The sequence below is a fragment of the Podarcis gaigeae genome, assembly GCF_964106915.1.
Source record: "Podarcis gaigeae genome assembly, chromosome: 2".
NCBI lineage: Eukaryota > Metazoa > Chordata > Lepidosauria > Squamata > Lacertidae > Podarcis > Podarcis gaigeae.
Genome location: NC_139679.1, coordinates 117,184,388 through 117,208,177, shown reverse-complemented (window position 1 = coordinate 117,208,177; position 23,790 = coordinate 117,184,388). Strand labels below are relative to the sequence as shown.

At 46.3% G+C, this 23,790-nt stretch overlaps 2 protein-coding genes across 8 annotated transcripts; one reads left to right on the top strand and one right to left on the bottom strand.

Annotated features, from left to right (window-relative positions):
- Window positions 1–291: 291 nt before the first annotated feature.
- LOC310837302 (uncharacterized protein) lies at window positions 292–15,832 on the top strand. Of its 7 annotated transcripts, none has more exons than XM_083723650.1 (7): window positions 292–595; window positions 2,416–2,957; window positions 4,320–5,026; window positions 6,170–6,284; window positions 9,336–10,084; window positions 11,839–11,968; window positions 15,144–15,832. In XM_083723650.1, exons 2-7 carry the CDS (start codon window positions 2,693–2,695, stop codon window positions 15,533–15,535), a joined length of 2,358 nt encoding a protein of 785 aa, XP_083579776.1. In that variant the 5' UTR covers window positions 292–595; window positions 2,416–2,692; the 3' UTR covers window positions 15,536–15,832. The 7 variants fall into 7 exon arrangements, with proteins under 7 accessions (XP_083579776.1, XP_083579770.1, XP_083579775.1 ...); XM_083723644.1 differs by having other exon boundaries at window positions 475–595; window positions 2,501–2,957; window positions 4,302–5,026; XM_083723649.1 differs by having other exon boundaries at window positions 481–595; window positions 2,557–2,957; window positions 4,302–5,026.
- A 187-nt stretch (window positions 15,833–16,019) lies between these two features.
- LOC310837737 (uncharacterized protein) lies at window positions 16,020–21,433 on the bottom strand. Its single transcript, XM_083724776.1, has 2 exons — window positions 21,047–21,433; window positions 16,020–19,505 (listed from the first exon to the last, which is right to left on the bottom strand). The coding sequence occupies exon 2, from the start codon at window positions 19,398–19,400 to the stop codon at window positions 18,039–18,041; it is 1,362 nt and encodes a 453-aa protein (XP_083580902.1). The 5' UTR covers window positions 19,401–19,505; window positions 21,047–21,433; the 3' UTR covers window positions 16,020–18,038.
- Window positions 21,434–23,790: the final 2,357 nt, after the last annotated feature.

Sequence of the window (23,790 nt, the reverse complement as noted above, 5' to 3'; positions counted from 1 at the left end):
AGAGGGGAAAAAAAGAAAGATGTACATAAAATGTTTTTATGTGCATTTTTCTGGTGACAGGGTCCACAACTTTCATCCAAATCTAAGGAATCTGTGACCCAAAAAAGGTTAAGAACCGCTGTCAGAAAAAAATAGAATCTAGTAAAATCCCCAGCAACACAGGAATCCTTTGCCCAAGAGCCTCCTGCTCTATCAACTGAGCTATCCAAGGTATTGTAGAGGTTTTGTTTCCATGGTTCTAAATTAATAGATTAACTTAGGCTCATTAGTTTCAGTGGGTCTACTCTGAGTAGGATTTAGTTGGCCTTTGCTTTGATTTCCTGCTCCATAAGGAAAAGTCGGCTATCCTGAAAAGAGACTGAACGGGTTAAATGCAGAGAGTCCTCCTGCCTAGAGAGATCCTGAAATGGGGAAAGGGAGCAATGCATGTCACTTTCCTGTCCCGCCCCCTCTTTTTCCCTTTCTCGGCAGGGGAACCCCCCCCCCAAAAAAACTTCCCTTTTGCACATTCCAGCCTGCGATCAGAATCGTGCAAGGCGTGTTGCCCGGGGACTTCCTGCCCGCCTCCCCTGGTGGAAATCCTTGCAAGGAGAGGGTGAGTTCAAAGAGGTTGTGGGGGGCGGCTGGGGGGGGGGAAGCATGATTCAGAAGAGGAGATCCCCGAGCAGGAGAAGCAGAGGAGAAATCAGGGGGGCAGGCGGGGGGCGGGGAACACCTGCCCATGAAACAGCTGCGTCCAAGCACGTGGCTTGCCAGGATGCTTTCCTCTTTTGCACATTGTAAAATAAATCCTGCTCTATGTATTTGGGTAATCTAGTTGCTTTTTTACACACACACACACACACACACACACACACACACACACACACACACACACACACAACACCCCCCCCCCATTTGCGTTGCACATTTCAAGCAGTGTCATACTGCTCCCAGCTGTCATGGCTTTCCCCCACAGAGAATTGTGGGAGCTGTAGTTTGTGCTGTGGGTTAAACCACAGAACCTAGGGCTTGCCGATCAGAAGGTCAGTGGTTCGAAGCCCCGCGACGGGGTGAGCTCCCGTTGCTCGGTCCCTGCTCCTGCCCACCTAGCAGTTCAAAAGCACGTCAAAGTGCAAGTAGATAAATAGGTACCACTCCGGCGGGAAGATAAACGGCATTTCCGTGTGCTGCTCTGGTTCGCCACAAGCGGCTTAGTCATGCTGGCCACATGACCCGGAAGCTGTACGCCGGCTCCCTCGGCCAGTAAAGTGAGATGAGCGCCGCAACCCCAGAGTCAGCCACAACTGGACCTAATGGTCAGGGGTCCCTTTACCTTTACCTTTAGCTTCCTAAGGGTGCTGAACGTTGCTGGGAGACCCCCGTTCCCCTCACAAAACTACAGGGTGGCATATAAATTCATTAAATGAAATAAATAAACAATAGATAAGGAGAGATGGCGTAGGAGGGAGAGACTCACAAATGCAGAACACACGAAGTTCAAGGCTAATCTAAAAGGTTAAATGCAATTAAAGCAGCACTATTAAAATAATGAAATTATACACCTGGGGTTTCTAATTCTTATATCAACCCTAGGCCCAATTTGAGCTAAAATGAGTTTGTGATGAGCTCCCCATTCACAGCAATGGGGTTGGAGTTGGTCTTCATGGTCAAATGACTACTTTTAAAGGTTTGACGTTGGTAACCGCGTACATCAGACAAGGAGGCAAACCTTAACTATACCACTTTAGACAACAGGAGAAGGCTCACATGACTGAATGTTTCTCTATTAAAATATAGCAAGATTACCTGTATGTTGGAAAACTAGTATATCAGGGAAAAGTCTAGGCCAAAAGTCTAATTTTGTGTGTGTGTGTATGTCATGTGAGATCACCTCCTCATTAGGAGACTCAGAAAAAGTTTCACGACCTCCTCAGCTACTTGTGAGAAGGAAGCTTTCGTCCAAATCAACTTTAGCAGAATTTAGGCCTTGATGTTCCCTGGTTTCCATGGCAACCAAAGCCAAGCAGCCTCTGAGCAGATTACACAGATTAAGCAGGTGTGCGTGCATTGTGGGGATTAATGATCACTTCTATTGTAATCGAATGCCCTATTTCATATTCAGCTTCTCTTTTTAAAAAAGAATTATTAAAAAGTGAGGGTTAATAAAAGCTGATTTTTAGTTGGTTTGGAATATAGTTAAATTTGTTACCTGTGGGCACACACACACACACAGTCCGGGATATATAATGTTTGGGATATAATTTTCATCACATTATTTATTTTATAAAAGGAACTGTTTACTGCCTCCACATAAAATAAACGGGGAAATGTATACAGTATAGCAATATTTAAACATTTTTTAAAAAGCAGTATTATCTCTTATCTCTGTTGTCTCTTAATGGCCAATGTTAAGTATCAGGGTTATTTAATTAGAAATATATATATACAGGTTATTCTGCTAATGTTCAAAGAAGCATTTGATACTGAAAAACACCAGTCTCTGACTCTTCCCAACTAGGCCAAAGAGATGGATCCACACCGGAGCTGAACACAGTCCCTTCCTTCGCCTTTCAGGACAAAAACCCTGTCGGGGAATGATGGGAGCCAGCCTCTATCACGTGAAGCCCAGTCACCTGTCGTTTCATGAATTTTCAAATATATAAAACTCCACGAAACAACTGCTGAAGGGAGGGTGCCGGTTTTCTGCACGATGAGCAAGAGTGCCGCCGAGAGGAAGAGAGAGAGCCGGTCGAGGCGAAGCGACGAGCAGAAACTCCTTGAGCGAGAGAAGGCGAGGAGAGCAATGAAGATGATCAGGGAAGACCGGAAGCTGGACAGCGCATACCAAAAAAAGCACAGGGAAGACTCTTGGAAGAGGATGCGCCTCATGAGGCAAAGGAGGAAAGATGCTGAGGAGGGGCTGAGGAAGGCAGGTTCCTCTCAGGCATCGCCGCTTACGCCACACCAAACATTTGGTAAAAGCTACAGATATGCATTTCCATGGCTCTTCCTGGGTTGAGTTTAATGTCATCCCTGGGTGTTTATCACTTTGGTTGTTAATGGTGGCCAGGGGGCAGGTGGGGGAGCGAGTTTTATTTTTAATTTTATAATAATTGTTATTAATTTTCAGTTACAATAATCCAATACTTGCCTCATTATAACAATGCCAAATTATAATATAATTACTAATACCAATCATTCAGATAATTTAGGTGCCCCCCCCCCCCGCGTGCTAGAATTGATGGTTTGATGATTTACTTTATTTCTGCGTTCCAAAATCTTATCAATTTCAATTACACTCTGGTCAAAATACCAATCCCTTATGCAACAACTGCAATATTAACAACTTCCATTCGTATTGACACAATAAATTATAAAACTACAGGTGAGGCACTCAAACCTATATCCTTGTTCTTCCTGTGTGTGGCAATTACTCTGTCCGAGGGGGGGGGAGCGAGTTTTAAATTATGTTTTACAGCTTGCTACTATAGTTACAGATAGGTAGCCGTGTTGGTCTGCCATAGTCAAAACAAAAACAAAAAATCCTTCCAGTAGCACCTTAAAGACCAACTAAGTTAGTTCTTGGTATGAGCTTTCGTGTGCATGCACACTTCTTCAGTCTGCATGCACACGAAAGCTCATACCAAGAACTAACTTAGTTGGTCTTTAAGGTGCTACTGGAAAGATTGCTATTATGAATGTGTTTAATTTCTGTATTACTGTGCACTGCTTTATAAGAAATATTTAGTCAGACTGTTGGTCTGTTGAGCTCAGAATTGTCTTCAGTCGAATTCCATGTGCAAGGAGGGGTGAAAGTGAAGAGAAACAAATGTGGCAGAAAGAGAGAGAAATAAAACGGAGTGCCCCACCTCCTTTTGGGCCCCATCCAGTTTTGGTTTTCTCACTGCAGCCCTCCCTGCCCACTACCAGTACACAACCCTTGACAGACGACCACTGAGAGAATTCAACCCTTGCTAGGAAAAACAAGAGGTTCCTCACCCCTGGTCTAAAGCTCTAACCATGGGAGTACGGTGGTATCTCAGTTCTCAAACACAATCTGTTCCGGAAGACCGTTTGACTTCCGAAGCGTTCGAAAACCGAAGCACAAAAGGCTGGCTACAAGTTCAGTTGGAAAAATTGAAAAACACACTGCAGAAACAATTTGACTTCTGAGGTGCGTTCGAAAATGGAAGCAATTACGTACTTCCAGGTTTTCGGCGTTTGAAAATTGAAATGTTCGGCCTCCGAGACGCTTGAAAACTGAGGTACCACAGTACATAGTTCTGATGTGCCTGATCTAAGAAGTCTTTTATTTACAGGGCACTGGATACCACCAGAAGTCAAAATGGAGGACCAGGACTTTGAAGAGCCTGAAACAGGGGAGATGCCTGAGGCAGGAGGAAGGGACCTGCATGTTGTCCAGGTTGAGACCACTGAAGAGCTGTCAAGAAGGCTGTCTCCGTTCCCAGTAAAGGAGGAACCGGAGGACAGGTACTGTGAAACCCAGTGGCAAGGCTTCATGCAGCCGGCACAACCCCCTGATGATGATCCATGCTTGCTTGATCCTGAGTCTGGAGAGGGCCCTAGGGATTTGCTCATTTTGTCTGTGAATGGAGTGACAGACACCACTCAGTGGCCTCGGAGCGAGCTTACGAAGCGAACCCTGCCAGACTTTTCGAGAGGATCCCTCAAGGTCTGTGAGCATCGCATGGATTCTCCCGCAAGAGTGAAAGAAGAGAGTCCAGACCTCAGCAGCTTGGAGGCCCGATGCCACCACTTCAGGCACTTCTGCTACCGAGAAGCCGAAGGACCCATGGGATTGTGGAGACATCTCCAGGAGCTTTGCCACCAGTGGCTGAGGCCAGAGGAGCACACCAAGGAGCAGATCCTGGAGCTGGTGATCCTGGAGCAGTTCCTGGCCATCCTGCCCCCGGAGATGCAGATCTGGGTTCAGGGGCATGGCCCAGAGACTTGCGCCCAGGCAGTGTTTCTGGCAGAGGATTTCCTGCTTGGGTCGCAGGAGCTTGAGGAGCAGAAGCAGCAGGTGAGAACATCTCTTTCTCTGTGAATCCTTCAAGGGGCCCAGAGACAATCTTTGCAGGGAGGCTGCGTTGGACACTTCCAGCTGCCTGCCATTTCAGTTTATAATTTCATTTCATTTCACCTTTAGTTTGCATATGGTCTTTCTATGTTACTATACACAAGGCGCAATGACAGGCCTAGACAGCATCTTGAGAAGTAGAGACATCACCTTGCCAACAAAGGTTCGTATAGCTATGGTTTTCCCAGTAGTGATGTATGGAAGTGAGAGCTGGACCATAAAGAAGGCAGATCGCCGAAGAATTGATGCTTTTGAATTATGGTGCTGGAGGAGACTCTTGAGAGTCCCATGGACTGCAAGAAGATCAAACCTCTCCATACTGAAGGAAATCAACCCTGAGTGCTCACTGGAAGGACAGATTGTGAAGCTGAGGCTCCAGTACTTTGGCCACCTCATGAGAAGAGAAGACTCCCTGGAGAAGACCCTGATGTTGGGAAAGATGGAGGGCACAAGGAGAAGGGGGCGACAGAGGACGAGATGGTTGGATAGTGTTTTCGAGGCTACCAGCATGAGTTTGACCAAACTGCGGGAGGCAGTGGAGGACAGAGGTGCCTGGCGTTCTCTGGTCCATGGGGTCACGAAGAGTCAGACACGACTAAACAACTAAACAACAACAAACAACAATACACAAGGCAGTTCAGGATACAAATTTTAGAGGAAACAAATTTTATTGTTTTTTCTTTGTTTGTACTCCCTATTTCATTTTGTAAGACAATCGTGCCTTGGTTGTTGAACGCCTTGTGACTCAAACGTTTTGGCTCCCGAACCCAGAAGTGAGTGTCCCAGTTTGCGAACGTTTTTCAGAAGACGAATATCCGATGCGGCTTCTGCAGCTTCCGACTGAGTGCGGGAAGCTCCTGCAGCCAATCGTAAGCCGCTCCTTGGTTTTCAAACATTTTTGGTAGTCGAATGGACTCACAGAACGGATTTGATTCGAAAACCAAGGTACGGCTGTATCTTGCTTCTAAACTGTTAAACAATAAAAATAACAATGCTGGCCTATTTTGCAGAGTTGTCAAAATCACACAAACCGCTTTGGGTGCTTTGCTTAACATGCTCTATAAATCCTTCATTTTTTATTTTTAGGTTAACCTGATGTTTGAAGAGGCAGTTGCTAGCTCACCAGAGGCAGAGGAGGAGCCAACAGCACAACTTTGCACAGAAGGACTGCGGAAAGGCAAAAGTAGAGCCATCATGTTGGGTAAAGATCTGTTCCTCAATGTGGTGTAGTGGTTAGAGTGCTGGACTACAACCTGGGAGAGCAGGGTTCAAATCCCCACCCGGCCATGAGAGCCAGTGTGGTGTTGTGGTTAAGAGCGGTAGTCTCGTAATCTGGGGAACCGGGTTCACGTCTCCGCTCCTCCACATGCAGCTGCTGGGTGACCTTGGGCCAGGCACACTTCTCTGAAGTCTCTCAGCCTCACTCACCACACAGAGTGTTTGTTGTGGGGGAGGAAGGGAAAGGAGAATGTTAGCTGCTTTGAGACTCCTTAAAGGGAGTGAAAGGCGGGATATCAAATCCAAACTCTTCTTCTTCTTCTTCTTCTTCTTCTTCTTCTTCTTCTTCTTCTTCTTCTTCTTCTTCTTCTTCTTCACATAAGTCCCGAAGAAGAGCCTGGCTGGCTCAAGCCAAAGGCCCTCATAATTTACCATCCTGTTCTCACAGTAATCAGCCAATCGCCTGCGAGAAGACCCCAAGCAGGACCTGAGCACAACTGCACCACTCTCTACGCTTGTGATTCCCAACAAACTGGTGTCTTGCCTCAGTATTGGACTAGATGAGAGCCAACAGACTGAAGCTCAATCCAGATAAGACTGAGGCTCTGTTGGTGGGTGGTTCCCTAGACCAGATGACTGGGAGGTTGCCTGCCCTTGATGGGGTTACACTTCCCCTGAAGGAGCAGGTTTGTACCCTGGGGTAGGTCCTAGATCCTTTGCTGTTGCTTGAGGCCCAGGTGGCCTCAGTGGCCCGGAGTGCCTTCCATCAGCTTCAGCTGGTGGCCCAGCTACACCCCTATCTGGACAGGGATAGCCTAACTACTGTTGTCTATGCTCTGGTGACCTCAAGGTTAGATTACTGCAATGCGTTATACGTAGGGCTGCCTCTGAAGATGGTTTGGAAGCTTCAGCTAGTGCAGAATTCAGTAGCCAGGTTGCTCACCGAAGCAAGATGCTTTGAGCATATTACACCAATCCTGGTCTGACTGCACTGGCTACCAATTAGTTTCTGGGCCCAAGTCAAAGTGCTGGCTTTAACCTACAAAGACTTAAGCAGCTCAGGACCATAATACCTCAAGGACCGCCTCTTCTCATATGAACCTACACAGATCCTGAAATCTTCTGAGGCTCTTCTTTGTGTACCTTCTCTGCAGTGGCTCCCCGTCTGTGGAATGGTCTCCCCAGAGAAGTTCACCTGGGGCCTTCATTATACACCTTTAGGCACCAGGCAAAAATACTCCTTTTTAACCAGGCCTTTGGTTGATCTGATTTACATCCTATGCCCTTTTAAAATGTGTTTTTTTGGGGGGGAGCACTATTGGGTTGTTGTTTTTATTTTTATTATGTATTTTGTGGTTTTATATCTTGATTTTATTCTGTGAACCGCCCTGAGACCCCCAGGTATAGGGCAGTATATAAATTCAATCAATCAATCAATCAATCAATCAATCAATAATATACCACTTATATGCCAAAGTGGCTTCTAAGAGGTATACTGCCTCTGATAGAGAAGAGCACCTTGGGCAAGTCACTGCCGCTTTCTCCACCAGGGTGGCTAAACTGGTGACCACGGGCATCATGGTGACCACGACAGCTCTCAGTCGTGCTGCAGGGCAGGTGTCCCAGACACTGAGCTTTCACTTTTAAAAAGCAAGTCTTTAACCCTAGTGGGAAGACCATCATGGGGCAAAGTGTGTAGGTACTTTCTAAGCAGCTTCTGTGAAATCAGAACCCCTAACAGCAGCCATTTTATGTTATGCAACACCCTCCCCAGTTACAATTTGTAACTGGCCTCCCCAGTTACAATTTGTAACTGGCACCTCCTCTCAAAATTCGAAATGTGCCCACTAGTTCAAAAAGGTTGGGGACTCCTGTTCTGTTCTGTGCTGTGTAAGTGTAAATTGACACACAGGATGCTTTCATGAGCACATTCCCCTCTGCCTCTTCCGAAAGATCCTTCCATATAGAAAGCTACCACGTCAAAGGGAAGGCTAGGGTAGACCTCTTTTCCCTGACATGCTAGTTTTCTGTGTGCATGGCTTCCCCACTCCGCATGGAGGAGCATTCCATTGTTTGAACCCTCCACCCACTGCCTGGAGTGAAACAGCCCAAACAGAGGCCAACCACTTCGGTGAGAATTAGATCTTTAGGATGAGAATTAGACCTTTAGTCAAAATGATGCCTTGCAGATCTTGATGGACTATAAGTCCCACCATCCCATATCATTGGCCATGCCTTCTAGGCCTGATGGGAGTTGGAGTCCGGCAGTGTAATATAATAAATAAATAATTTTTTATTTGTACCCCACCCTTCCCGGTTCAGAAAACCGGGCTCAGGGCGGTTAACAACCAATTTAAATCACTTAATTGATGCAACAAAAAAAAGGATAAAATACAGTATAAAACGTGAATAACAATAAATTCAGAATTCAAAAATCAATTTAGGGGGGGAAATCCATCCATAAACATTAGATGATCACCAGGGCTAGCTGGCTAAATTATTCCTATTTGGGCCAGTGAGAGACCAGGGGAGAATTAGCTGTGGGATCCCAGAGCGGGTAATCTTCATAAAAGGGGGAGGGAAGGAAGGGGAATAAAATATCAGGCTAAGTTCAAGTTGAAAGCTAGGCGGAATAGCTCTGTCTTACAGGCCCTGCGGAAGGAGATCAAGTCCTGCAGGGCCCTGGTCTCATAGGACAGAGCATTCCACCAGGTCGGAGCCATCACTGAGAAGGCCCTGGCCCTGGTGGAGGATAATCTGACTTCCTTAGGGCCCAGGACCTCTAAACTGTGATTATTCATGGACCTTAAGGTTCTCTGCGGGGCATACCAAGAGAGGTGGTCCCGTAAATACAAGGGCCCTAAGCCACAAAGGGCTTTTAAGGTCAAAACCAGCACCTTAAACCTGACCCGATACTCGTTTGGAGCCAGTGCTGGTAAAGCACTGGAAGGAAGGCACAACATTGGCTACTCCTGGCTTGTGCTGATGTTTTAAGGGAGCTAGCAAATAAAACCCATTGCTTTCTCCTTTCCAGCTCAGGTGTGGCCCGAAGCGAAAAGGAAGATGCAGGACCGAGGACAAGCCAAATTGGGAGAGGATTTGGCAGCGCAAGAAGGAGACCTTCACGTGGTCCAGATGGAGACCACAGGGGAGTTACTGGAAGGGGCAGCAGCACTGCAGCCAATTAAACTGGAGCCTGAGGAGGGGCAGCGAGAGTGCTGGGAAGCCCAGTTGCAGGACTTCCGTAGGACAATGCAGTCCCCTCCTTCAGGGTGGAAGAACCCACAGACCCCACCTGCTTCGGGGAAGCCTGCAGAGGAGGACAGCAGGGTCCTCTCAGTGGCGAGAAGGAGCGATGTCAGCCAGTGGCCCAAAGGACTGTGGGTCACCCAAAGGCAGACAGGCCTGAGCAGAGAAGCTCAGCAGGCTTCTGACAACGCAGACTCCTCCAAGAAAGCAGAAGAGCAGATGCTTCTCGACGAGGACGCTGTCAGCGTGGAGGCTCTGCGCCAGCGTTTCCGGCAGTTCCGCTGTCGGCAAGCTGAGAGGCCCCGAGACGTCTGCAAGAGGCTCTGGGAGGTTTGCCACGAGTGGCTGAAGCCAGAGAGGCGCTCGAAGGAGCAGATCTTGGATTTGCTGATCCTGGAGCAGTTTCTGAGCGTCCTCCCTGTAGAGATGGAGAGCTGGGTTAGGGAACGCCGTCCAGAGACTTGTGCCCAGGCGGTGGCCCTGGCGGAGGTCTTCCTCCTGAGGCCGCAGGAGCCCAAGAAACAGGAGCCCAAGGTGGGTGTGCCAGTCTTTGGGGTCATCCCAGCCACCTCCAGGAAAGGCTGTAGCTCAGTCATAGAGCATCTGCTTTGCCTGAAGAAGGCTCAATTCCTAGCTTGTCCAGTATAGTGTTGGCAAAGATCTCCCAGTGTGGCTTGGAGAGTAGGCTGCCTGGAGAGCCGTGGCCAATCAGTGTCGACAGTATTGAGCTAGATGGACCAATGGTCTGACTCATAATACGGCAGCATCGTATGTTCCCATCTTAATAGCATGCCCGCCTCTTTTACAAACTTTCCTCTTCAGATAGCCCCCAAATGGAGGAATGTTGTGTAGGAAGAGGGCAAGAGCTACCAGAGCACAAAGCAGCTTCCAAGTGCCTTATTTAGAACAGAATCTTACTTTACAAAGGTAAAATTTGTATTAGTTGCTCTGTCCACTTTTGCCTCTGGCCCCACCCACCACTGATCTCAGAAGGTTGCTCAGATGGGAATTTGTGCCCTTGGAGTGAAAAAAAATCCCACACCCCTGACATAGCTTTTATTATTATTTATTATTAAGAAAAGTTTAACTGAACAATGTCAAATAAAAATAAAGCTATACAGTATTATATCATTGCAAGAGTTAACAGTTCCAGTTCCATATAAATGCTTATCTAATTACTATTATTACTATCCATATACATATATGTTTATTTTTAAACTGCATTCCAAATGTCATTCTACTTGTCCATGCAAAGTCTACGTCCTTAAACAATCCATTCATAACTTGCACGTCTACTCATATCTTCAGTCTATTGATTAAATGGAGCTGTCCAGTTGTCAAATTCCATATAGCAGGCACGTTGTTCAAAAGAATAGATTCCTCTGAAAATTTTAACTTTTTCCGCAGGCATATTCATATCATCCATTATTAACTTAGCTTGATACAACTCACATTATGCTTCTATGTGCTGTATAAAGACCTCAAAGGTATTTCTCAATATCCCAATGTAATTGAATTCGAATGTCTGATTAGGGTAAAAAAAACAGGCTTAATTGTTATGTTCAGACCATTTCAAAGCTTTACGTGGAAATTGTTTTTATTGTAATGTTTTCCGAGACATAATGGCAAAAAAGAACAAATTTCCCTTCCATCGTTCACATTTTAAGGGGCGGGTGGTGGAGGTTGGAGACACTAAAAGCTATTGACGTATTAATTTTAGCATGCTTGAAGAGCTCTGCAAATAAAGAGATGTACTTTTTAGGGAGAGTCCCCTGAAAAAAAAAGTATATTGCAGCTTCGATTGGCGTTGAATCCACCCCAAATGCCCAGTTTGCTTGGGATTGTGTTAGCCTAATGCAGCTTCCTGTATTTCCTGAGTCAGGCTGTTGGTTCGGACTGGAAGCAGCTTTGAAAATTTTCAGCCGGGGATCCTTTTCTCATCCTTGCCTGGAGATGTCGGGGATTGAACCCCCAACCTTTTGCATGCAAAGTAAATGCTCTACCACTGAGTCCTTCCTCATTCATGACATTACTGCCTAATTGAGGGGGGGATGGGGGTGTTTCTAAAAGTGGGAAATTTCCCCATGGAAAAATAGAGCCATTTTGTCATTTTGTTTAGTCATTTTGTTTAGATATTTGTAATCACACAAAAGTCCATCTGACGTTGACCCGGGTTCCTGGTTTGCACTGCGACTGCCACTTGATTTTCCCTCTAGGCCAGAGAAGGTCCTAGTCCCGTGTCATTTGCACTTTGTTCACTGAGCAATAGATGCCTATTTGAATTGCAGGTGCTGTTCCCACCAGAGGATGAGCTGAATTCTCTGGAGTCATCTGGAGCCCCTTCAGATTCCCCAAAGACGATGCAGAGGCTCCCCCTGGAGGCCAAAACAGAGGATGAGGTGGACATCAACCTATTAAGTAAGGGTTCTGGTGCCTGATTCATTAATGTTTCAACATTTCCGAGGTCATTAAACCATGGCTTTTGCACTTGTGCTGGGGAAGTAGGAGTGTGTGAGGAGGGGATGCTAAACCTTGTCCCCTTCAAAGCAGCCCTTAAGTAGATTGCTTTCCTCCAGAGCTGCTGTTAGCTGCAGAGAAGGAAAACATGTAAGGGCTTCAATTTGTAAACCTACATATTTTTCTCTCTGCAGCTAACAGCAGCTCCTGAGCGGTGAGGGGCGTGACCTGACTGGGGCTATGGCACAGAAGAAAAGTCTCCCACAGCTGTAGATAGATAGATAGATAGATAGATAGATAGATAGATAGATAGATAGATGATTGATAGATAGATGATAGATAGATAGATAGATAGATAGATAGATAGATAGATAGATAGATAAAAAGGTAAAGGTAAAGGGACCATTAGGTCCAGTCATGACTGACTCTGGGGTTGCGGTGCTCATCTCGCTTTACTGGCCGAGGGAGCCGGCGTTCAGCTTCCGGGTCATGTGGCCAGCATGACTAAGCTGTTTCTGGCGAACCAGAGCAGCACATGGAAACGCCGTTTACCTTCCTACTGAAGTAGTACCTATTTATCTACTTGCACTTTGACGTGCTTTCGAACTGCTAGGTTGGCAGGAGATAGATAGATAGATAGATAGATAGATAGATAGATAGATAGATAGATAGATATGGTGGGAGTTTGAACATCATATAGTTTGGCCCCAAGGATGTGAGGTTCAAGTAGTAAGCCAGGAAGTCCCTAGTTTGCAGATCTCATAGAATCATAGAGTTGGACGGTACCCCCCCAAGGCTCATCTAGGAATCTCAGCTAAAGCATCTATGACAGATGGTCATGCAAGCTCTGTTTTAAAACTTCCAAGGAAAGAAAGTCCACATTTGCAGAGCTAGTTGCCCCAGGCCAGCTGCTCCCTCTCAGTCACATAGGCACATCAGAAGTTGCCTTGTAACGAGTCAGCCCATTGGGATCTCCAAGGCTGCAGACAGAAGACCCCTACTTGAAGAGGCCAAGGCAGAGGGCCTTCTTGGTAGTGGCGCCCACCCTGTGGAACGCCCTCCCACCAGATGTCAAAGAGAACAACTACTACCAGACTTTAGAAGACATCTGAAGGCAGCCCTGTTTAGGGAAGCTTTTAATGTTTGATGCATTACTGTATTTTAATATTTTGTTGGAAGCTGCCCAGAGTGGCTGGGGAAGCCCAGCCTGATGGGCGGGGTATAAATAAATTATTATTATTATTATTATTATTATTATTATTATTATTATTAAACCCGAGCTCTTCTGCATGCAAAACATTTTTTTAAAAAAATATTTTGGAATGTTTTGGAGCAACTGAAAGTGCTTAAACATTCTTTAATAAAATTCACTACTCTTGGCTCGGAGACCAAAAGGAAAGTGGCCATGAATACCCACAGCCTCTTCCATGTCAGTAAAGGTAAAGGGACCCCTGACTGTTAGGTCCAGTCGTGGACGACTCTGGGGTTGCGGCGCTCATCTCGCTTTACTGGCCGAGGGAGCCGGCGTACAGCTTCCGGGTCATGTGGCCAGCATGACTAAGCCGCTTCTGGCGAACCAGAGCAGCGCACAGAAATGCCGTTTACCTTCCTGCTGGAGCGGTACCTATTTATCTACTTGCACTCTGATGTGCTTTCGAGCTGCTAGGTTGGCAGGAGCAGGGACCGAGCAACAGGAGCTCACCCTGTTGTGGGGATTTGAACCGCTGACCTTCTGATCGGCAAGTCCTAGGCTCTGTGGTTTAACCCACAGCGCCACCCGCATGAATACCACAGCCTCTTCCATGTCAAAGCAAGATTAAATTTGGACTCTGGACAGCTCCCAGGGAGCTCTGCTAGCTGAACACAGGAAGAGGTTGGCTCAGCAAAGGCTTAGTCATCTGAAGCCTTCAAAAGCCTGACAGTACTTGAACTTTCCAGGTTACTGCTTCTATTAACCTTTACCTTTTACTATGTTAACTGTTGAAGTGCTGGACTAGGTTTCAACCTCTCCAATTCCGAGTTAATTGAAACTATTCTGGGTTCGGGACAGACTGAGCGTTTATTTGAAGAACCATGATAGCAAAAAAGGGGAGAGCCATAGCTAGATGGCAGTGCATCTACTTTGGGTGCAGAAGGTCCCAAGTTCAAAACTCAGCATCTCAAAGTAGTAGTAGTAGTAATAATAATAATAATAATAATAATAATAATAATAATAATAATTTATTATTTGTACCCCGCCCATCTGGCTGGGTTTCCCCAGCCACTCTGGGCGGCTTCCACAAAGACCAAAAATACACTAATATGTCATTCAGTAAAAACTTCCCTGAACAGGGCTGCCTTAAGATGTTTTCTGAATGTCAGGTAGTTGTTTATCTCTTTGACATCTGATGGGAGGGTGTTCCACAGGGCGGGCGCCACTACCGAGAAGGCCCTCTGCCTGATTCCCTGTAGCTTTGCTTCTCGCAATGAGGGAACCGCCAGAAGGCCCTCGGCGCTGGACCTCAGCGTCCAGGCAGAACGATGGGGGTGGAGATGCTTCTTCAGGTATACTGGGCCAAGGCCTTTTAGGGCTTTAAAGGTCAACACCAACACTTTGAATTGTGCTCGGAAACGTACTGGGAGCCAATGTAGGTCTTTCAAGACCGGTGTTATGTGGTCTCGGTGGCCGCCCCCAGTCACCAGTCTAGCTCCCACATTCTGGATTAGTTGTAGTTTCCGGGTCACCTTCAAAGGTAGCCCCACGTAGAGCGCATTGCTGGCAAGACAGTCTGCGGGCAGGTAGGGTCTCAGCCTGCGTACCAGGTGGAGCTGGTAGACAGCTGCCCTGGATACAGAATTGACCTGCGCCTCCATCGTCAGCTGCAAGCCCAAAATGACCCCAAGTAACACTTGGAATGTCCCCTGAATGAAACTTTGGAGAGCTGCCCCAGTCAGAGCAGATGGCTTCGCTCAGCAAAAGGCAGCTTCCTATGTAAAGCGAAGTCTGCCACAAATGTGACTTGAACGTTCTCACATTGCCAGTCCCTTCTTCCCACTTACTTCAACCTTCCATGATCCAAGCAATTTCTTCCTGCCGTCTCCTCCAAACACAAACCCAAACACAATTCGCCCCGCATCAATTTTGACATCCTTGCAGATCGGTACATACAGATGAACGTGTGCTTCAACGTGGAAACTCGAGAACTGCGGAAGAGGCTCCTGGCCAGGCAGCGCCAGAGACGCCACAGAGCGCGGCAGACCCCGGAGCAGCGGCTGCAGCGTCGGCGCGTCGAAGCCGAAAGGAATGCGCGGCGCCGGGCTACTGAAACCCCCGAACAAGCGGCGGTTCGCAGGCAAAAGGATGCACAGAGGAAGTTGCAAAAAAGGAAGTGCCCCCTTGATGCCCATCCTCTGGCTGTTCTTCAGGCAGACTCTTGTGAGACCTTGGCGGGGGCAGATGCCATGATCACCCCCAGCGTCCTTGCCATTGGAGAAGCCAGCGAAGTGGCTGAAAACAGCTGCAGTTCCCTAGCCCTTTCCACCTTTTGACATTGCACCAAATATTTATCTGGATGAACAGGGCTAGAGGAATCCCAGGCACTGGGTCGCCGGGGCACACAGATATTTGAAATACTTTTCTAGCTCTGTTGGAGAATGTATACACTCAGCCATAAGTTAACATTTGATTGTGTTGGAGAGATATCAGTTCTAGCGTCTTTTGTCATGTTTTAACTGTGTTCAATTTATCTGTGTTTTAATTTATCTTTTGGAGTCTGTTACTTGCCCAAGAGCTGACATGAAATATACATGCATAATAAAAAGTTAATTTTTATTTATTATTCTGAAGTATTTGTCTGCAGAGTTTTTGTTGAGCAAAATACCTCACCAGACGAGAATGAATCACTGGTATCGACTCACGTTGGCATCCGTCTTGTCTTGAGAGACAATGGACTGCCCCTCTAGGGGTGATCTGCAGTTCACTGCACGGGGCAGTGGTCATCCGTACACGAGACAGTGCATGGAGCAACAGATATTTTGTAATGTAAAATTTAATGAGAAAAACAAAGGTTTCAACATCCAAACCTACAGTGCAATTCATATAAGTTGACTAAATTTTAAGTTGGGAGACGGTGCATTTACATTTCTAGCCCAACTTGCCTGCTCTAGACTGGCAATTGCTCACTCTCTCTCTCTGTAAAACATGCTCCTCGGCCTGACTCCTTCCAGATGTTTTGGACTCCCAAGTCTCATCACCTTCCCTCTCCACTCAGCATTGCCACAGATGATCAGGAGCTGGGGTCTAGCAACATCTGGCAGACTGCTGGTTCCCCATCCCGGTCTAAGCTGTGCCATTCTGTTACAACGCGCCAGATTTATTTATTTATTTCTCACTCGGTAGCTATGCACTTTGAACAAAAACCAGAAAAATACTGTGTTTCCTGTTAGCAACATTTTTAAAAGGGCAGTATCAAAATTATTATAAACGAGAACAGAATATGCATTTCAGATCCCTACCACCATTGTGTTTCTGCATGCTCATACGCATGGAACGCCAGATGTTTCCAACATGGTCTTAAAACAGGAGGGGGAACCCCAGGCCTGTGGGGTCAAATGTACTCTACTGTACAAAGGTAAGCGTCCCATCTCTCGTCCCATCGCACTTCTGCCTATGGCCAGTGGTGGATGGCAGTGCCAATTTAAGGGCAATTGAGAAGTTGCTCTAAATGGCAACAGAAGTTTCCCCCTTGCCCTCCTCTTAATGCTGCGTAGCCATGCTGGCCTAAGACTGATGGGAGCTGTGATCCAAAAGATCTGGAGGGCACCAGCTTGGGGAAGGCTGCTCTAATGGGATGTGTTGTGGCATCACAGCGAGATCGGACAATACCTCTCCCTGATCTTGCCCACATGTGTAGCTTGCAGCGCGTCATCTCTTCCTGCCCACTTGGGTAGCTGCCGACCTCTGAAACTATCCGTGTGGTGGTGTGGCCTAAGACTGCAAGACGAGCCCTGCTGAATCAGGTGGCATCAAGTCCGGCATCCTGCTCACAGTGGCCAACCATTTGCCCCAATGGAAAGCCCAAAAGTAGGACGCGAGAACAAGAGCCCTTTGCCCTTCTGTGGTTTCCAGCAACTGGTATTCAGAGGCATGTGACAGTTAAGGTAGAAAGTAACATTGGAATATCCAGGGTGCACATACTGTTCAGATGACATACAGTGGAACCTCGGGTAATGTAAACTTCAGGTTGCGAAAGAGGCTAACCCGGAAGTGTTTCACCGCTCGCGCATGCGCAGAAGCGGTCTACCGCCACGCGCGCATGCGCAGAAGCCGTCTCTCTGGTTGCGAAAACTTTGGGATACGGCCGGACCTCCGGAACGGATCCCGTTCACAACTGGAGGTACCACTGTATTTAATTTCAGATTTTAAAAACCCTAGCACCACCTCCTGATTAATTTTGTCCCAAAGTTGAATAGGTCTTCTAAATATTTTGCCGAAATCTGCTTCCCTGCACTTTCCGCCCAGTTCTTGCCCTCTGGAGCCACAGAAAACAAGCCTGTTCCATATTCTGTGTGGTTATTTGAAGGCTGGTATAATCTCTCTCTTCCCACAATCTCTCTTCCAGGCTAAGCACACCCGGATGTTTCAGCTATTCCTGAAGCTGTCCTGATTTTCAGACCCCTCCTCTAGAGACATCTCACTTGGTCCATGCACGGCCCAGAAATACACAGTATTTCCGATGCGGCCTGAAATTCCTGCATTCCATGGGGCTGAACTAAATGACCCTCGGGGTCCCTTTGCCCTCTACAATTCTATGACCAATGTAGGTCAGAAATGGACCACACACTATCTGGGCACTGACCACACAAATTCAACCCAAGTACACATCCATATTTCAATATATAGTCCCATGTGAACGTTTGGTGATGCCGGAGGTAGGGAAGAAATGCCGAGTCAGTGAGAAAGCACTAAGTCTGCAGTCTCCGCCCTACCGTGCATTTGTAGGTCAGACCAAGGAGAGGTTTTGTCCAGTCAGGCCCAGTGAATTATACTGTGCTATGAAAGCACTGAGTTGCACCTGAAGTGTTGCCCACCATCTTTACAATCGTAAGCTTTCTCTCCTGTGTGGGTTCTCTTGTGCTTAATAAGCGACTTTTTATCAATGAAGCTTTTATCACAGTCAGAACACTGGTATGGCTTCTCCCCTGTATGGATTCTCATATGTGAAACAAGGTTTCCTTTCTGACGGAAGCTTCTCCCGCATCCTGAGCATTTATACGGCTTCTCTCCTGTATGAACCCTTTTGTGATTCACAAGGAGGGAGCTAGTGTTGAAGCTTTTCCCACACTCAGGACATTCATAGGGCTTCTCCCCTGTGTGGATTCTCACATGTTTAGTAAGGGATGATTTAACCCGGAAGCCTTTCCCACACACAGTACACTGGTAGGGCTTCTCTCCTGTGTGGGTTCTCTTGTGTGTGATAAGGTTTGATTTTGAATTGAAGCTTTGCCCACAGTCTGAGCACATGTAGGGTTTCTCCCCCGTGTGTAGCCTTTTATGCTCTATAAACTGAAAGCTGGTGCTAAAGCTTTTCCCACAATCTCTGCATTCATAGGGCTTTTCCCCTGTGTGGATTCTCACATGTGAAACAAGGTTTCCCTTGTTGACAAAGCTTTTTTCACAGATGGAGCATTTGTAAGGTTTCTCCCCTGTGTGAGTTCTCACATGCATCATCAGTGAAGTGCAATGAGAGAAGCATTTGCCGCACTGGGAACATTTATACGGCTTCTCCCCTGTGTGGATCCTCATGTGGGAAACAAGATTTCCTTTCTGGCTGAAGCTCTTCTCACAATCTGAGCACTGATAGGGTTTCTCTCCAGTGTGGGTCCTCTCGTGCGTGACAAGATGTGATTTCTTACCAAAGCTTTGCCCGCATTCAGAGCACTCGTAGGGGTTCTCTGCTGTGTGGGTTCTCTTGTGTGCAGTAAGGTTTGATTTCAGATGGAAGCGCTGACCGCAGTCTGAACACATATATGGTTTCTCCTCTGTGTGTACTCTTATATGATCAATAAACCCATAGCTCGTGCTAAAGCTTTTCCCACAATCTGTGCATTCGTATGGTTTATCTCCAGTGTGGATTCTCTCATGTGTATCCAAGTGGGTCCTGTCATGGAAAGTTTCCCAGCATGATGGGCATTTATATTGATGTCCCCCTCTCTCCACACTCTCGTCCTCAAGAAACTCAGAGCTCTGATGGAGGCTTTTTCCACAGTCTGTGCCCATATTTCCCCCTTTACTTATGTGGATTCCTTCTTGGAAAGTACTTTCATTTAAACTACTATCTCCATCTTCACAAAGGAAAGCTCCTTCTGTTGCCTTTTCAGGTTGTCCTTCTTGTCCCTGTTGACTTCCCGGCATCTCTTCAACCCCAGAACTTTTGCCGCTTTTGGATGATAATAGGATGGGGAAGCTCACACCTTTCTAGTGAAAGATCTTCCTCCTGCTTGTCTAAGTCATCACCTTCTGGAACAAAACAGAAAACACGGGACGATGATTTACATTTAGATGTTTCCAATGATCATATACTGATTTAATAAAGGTGATATAAACAAGACTTTGGGCAGCCTCTTTACTCCTCTGTTTGCAGGAGCCAGCAAATAAGTCAGGATTTCTTTAACTCACTATAGTTTCCATTTCAACTGAACCAGGAAGCCATGATTAACAGCTTCACAACAAACCAAGATATTTAGCCAGCTTCAAACAATGGGTTTATATCCTGGCTTGTTCTGAAACAGTTAACCACAGTTACCTGGTTTGGACTAAACTGGAACAGCTATTGAGTTGAAGAGTTCCTGGTTTGTATACATTTGTTTTTTCTTTTGGAGTGCAATATCTGGAATTGGATGTTTCCTCCCCAGAGTTGTTGCTAAGAAAAATGACAAAAAACACGCCACAGGTTGGCAAAGCCTGCCCTAGAAGATGCATTTGAATCAGTTGTTTCTTTGTGACGTTTCATTACTTCCATGTTATCGCCCCACCCTTGTTTTTGCTCTCTTTATTTTATTATTTTATTTCAAGTATTCCTTTGCTGCTTTTCAGGACAAGCCATTCGAAGGCAGCGTGCACACGTGATTCCAAACCTAAAACAGAACTGAAATAATTAACTTTGCCATGACATGACAAAACAAAACAAAACAAAACAAAAAAGCCACAGTCTAATGGTTTGAAAAGACAAATTCACAGTGGGTAAGGCTGTCAGTGGCTACTAGCCACAATCTCACATACTAAGCTGCCTTATACAGTGGTACCTCGGGTTACAGACGCTTCAGGTTACAGACTCTGCTAACCCAGAAATAATACCTCGGGTTAAGAACTTTGCTTCAGGATGAGAACAGAAATCGTGTGGTGTCAACGGGAGGCCCCATTAGCTAAAGTGGTGCTTCAGGTTAAGAACAGTTTCAGGTTAAGAACAGACCTCCAGTACAAATTAAGTACTTAACCCGAGGTACCACTGTACCGAGTCAGGTCCATCCAGCTCACTATTGTCAACACTGACAGGCAGCAGCTTCCAGGTGTTCCAGCTTGAATAAAATATTGGGGGTGGGGGACAGGGACAAGTAACCCCCACCCCACATAATTGATTACATGACACGGCACACACATCGTTTGAATGGCAATGCCCATCAACTTTGGGAGGGGGCCCTCAAATATTTTATGGGGGGGCTGAAGGGGCCTCGGTTCCCTAGGAGTTGGCTCCTAGAGCAGCTTCGCAGTTTCGGACAGAGCAGTTTCCCAGCCCCGGGGATTGGAACCTTCTGCATGGAGAGCAGAGGCTCTAACCACTGAGCTGCAGCCCCTCCCCAAGAAAACAAACACCTGCCTGGAAGCTCCCTCAGAAGCTCCCTTCCAGCCCCCGGCTCCTCAGCAATCTGATAGCCTTCGAGGCTCCACAGGACTCTTTGTCTGCATTTGGCGGCTGCAGAAATGGGCTCCTCTGTTCCCCGCCGCCGCCCAGCAGCTGTTCCTCCTAGGCTTTCTGTCTCTCCTTCCTTGCTTTAGCTCACCTGCTCCACACGGTCTTTTTTCTTTGCATTGCACCCGCAGCCAGGAATGCAACCGGCAACAGAGGCTCCAGACCTAAAGGCTATTTCGCAGCACAGAGAAGCGGGAGGCAGAAGACGAAGATGCCCTGCGCTGTTTACTTATTTTCCCCCCAGCCTCTCTAGGATCCGCAACTCTGTTATGTTAACTCCTAGTCGTCTGGAAGAAAGTACAGTGGTACCTCGTGTTACATACGCTTCAGGTTACAGACTCCGCTAACCCAGAAATAGTACCTCGGATTAAGAACTTTGCTTCAGGATGAGGACAGAAATCGTGCTCCGGTGGCGCGGCAGCAGCAGGAGGCCCCATTAGCTAAAGTGGTGCTTCAGGTTAAGAACAGTTACAGGTTAAGAACGGACCTCCAGAACGAATTAAGTACTTAACCCGAGGTACCACTGTACCTCGGATCTTCTTGCAGTCCCATGGTCTGCAGGAAGATCAAACATATCCATTCTGAAGGAAATCAGCCCTGAGTGCTCACTGGAAGGACAGATCCTGAAGCTGAGGCTCCAATACTTTGGCCACCTCATGAGAAGACTCCCTGGAAAAGACCCTGATGTTGGGAAAGATGGAGGGCACAAGGAGAAGGGGACGACAGAGGACGAGATGGTGGGACAGTGTTCTGGAAGCTACCAACATGAGTCTGACCAAACTGCGGGAGGCAGTGGAAGACTGGAGTGCCTGGCGTGCTCTGGTCCAGGGGGTCACGAAGAGTCAGACACGACTAAACAACAACAACCACTGTATAATTGTGCAAAACAATCCTCAGGGCTTGAGGGAACCGTTTGCCTGAAAGGATTTATGCCAAAGAAGAGACCGCTCAGTTGCGCCACCGATGTAGAAAGAAGCCTCATCATGCAACAGTGCCAATCCTGTGTATGGCATTCATTCAACGTTGCCAGTGCTGCGAGTGACCTGGGTGCGAATCCAGACTGGCATTTTCTCTGCTGACATGCAAAGGCGCAGGCAGCCAAAAGCTTGCAAGCGTCCTGTGAGGGTGGGATTCAAACCCTCAGCACAGTGCGCAACAGATTAGCAGTCCACGGCCTTCACCACTTGACCATGTCATCGGGAACATGATCCCTGCAGCTGGGTGGCCTTGCATCTTTTCAGCTAAAGCCCAGATGTGCTAAAAAAATTGCATCACAGAGATCTCCACCCCTCTTGGCCTGAGGTTTCTTTTTATATATAAGATATTTATTAAAGTTTTCAAAATTAATACATTAAAGCAAAAAGAAAAGAAAAAACAAAAATACAGAAATAAAAACAGTTTTTTAAAAAACAACACATATAAATTCCATTTACTTATTTTCTTTTAACTTACTTTCCAGACCTCCTCATACCACCCTTTCTTGTATTCCAGTTCAAATTGTTTGATCAGCAAATCCTCACCATTAGGTCTTTTACTTATTTCAGAATCTTATTTTCTATCTCTTAAGCATTACAGCTGAAAACCACTTAATTACTGTCCAACGTCATTCTAGCATTCCTTAATTTTACAATATTTCTGCAAATAGTCTTTAAACTTCTTCCAGTCTTCTTCCGCCGACTCTTTTCCCTGGTCTCGGATTCTGCCGGTCATTTCTGCCAGTCCCATATAGTCGATCATCTTCATCTGCCATTCTTCCAGAGTGGGTAGATCTTGTGTCTTCCAATATTTTGCGATGAGTATTCTTGGCCTGAGGTTTTACTCAGCTAAGAGAAAAACAGTTATACAAGCCATTTCAGGTTCCTTTTCGCAAACCGGAAGGGGAGCATGCTGAGCCCATAACCCAGAGGTTGATAGAAGAAAAATGTCATCTGCTATTCTGCTGCTGCCTTTTGCTTCTGCACTGGACACAACATGCAAAAAGCTAGAGGTCCCTACACATTTTGGTCAGGGTGCTGAAAATCTCCTCTGGACCACAGGAGGTTTTTCCTCGGCAGACATTGTGCCCAGGAAGGAGAAGGTCCTCATCGTCTGCACCAGTGGTGTAGAGGCATCATACGAGGTTCCCAATCTTGTGACCCGGGTTCGAGTCCCGGCTGGTGCATACCTTCCTGGTTGTTGTTTTTTTCCCCTTTCAGAGAGTTGTAAACAGTTTCAGCCTGCCAGCTGGAAGTTTATGCCTTAAGACAGGGTTTCCCAAACCAGTGGTCCGCAAGCTTCATTCAGGTGTTCCACAGTGTGCTGTAAGGATACAACTAAAAATCTGGAATGAAGTAATGTGGTTTTAGCAGAAATGATATAAAGGATTAGGTTAAAATTGATTTTTTAATTGGTGAAAGACGAGAATGTAAAATTACAGTATATTAAGATAAATTATTAGGATAAAAACAAAGCTGGAAAGGTTTTGCTGAAATATCTAATTGAACTAGAATACAAAAAAGGGAGGTGTGAGGAGGTCAAGGAAATAAGCAAAGGAAAGAAAGTTATGTGAAGGTTTGAGCTGTTTTTTTCTAACTGTATTTTTTCTGTATTTTTTATTTTTATTTTTTGTTTTTTCTAATTTTCTCTTTGTAATCTTTAAAATTTGAATAAATATTATTTTTTTTTTTTAAAAAAGGATACAACTAAAAATAATTTAGCACAGCGCATTACAGCTGCTACAACAGGCAGGGAACGTATTAAGTGGTCCACCAAGACCCTCAGCAATTGTCAAGTGGTCCTTGGGGGGAAAATATCTGGGGACCACTGCTCTAGGACTTACAGCCAGTGGGGAAAAGG

Coding starts and splice junctions, on each gene's coding strand:
- LOC310837302 (XM_083723644.1), top strand. CDS start 2,693: ATGAGCAAGAGTGCCGCCGAGAGGAAGAGAGAGAGCCGGTCGAGGCGA. Junction 2,958..4,301: donor TACGCCACACCAAACATTTG/GTAAAAGCTACA, acceptor TTTTATTTACAG/GGCACTGGATACCACCAGAA. Junction 10,085..11,838: donor CCAAGAAACAGGAGCCCAAG/GTGGGTGTGCCA, acceptor TTTGAATTGCAG/GTGCTGTTCCCACCAGAGGA.
- LOC310837737 (XM_083724776.1), bottom strand. CDS start 19,400: ATGCCGGGAAGTCAACAGGGACAAGAAGGACAACCTGAAAAGGCAACA.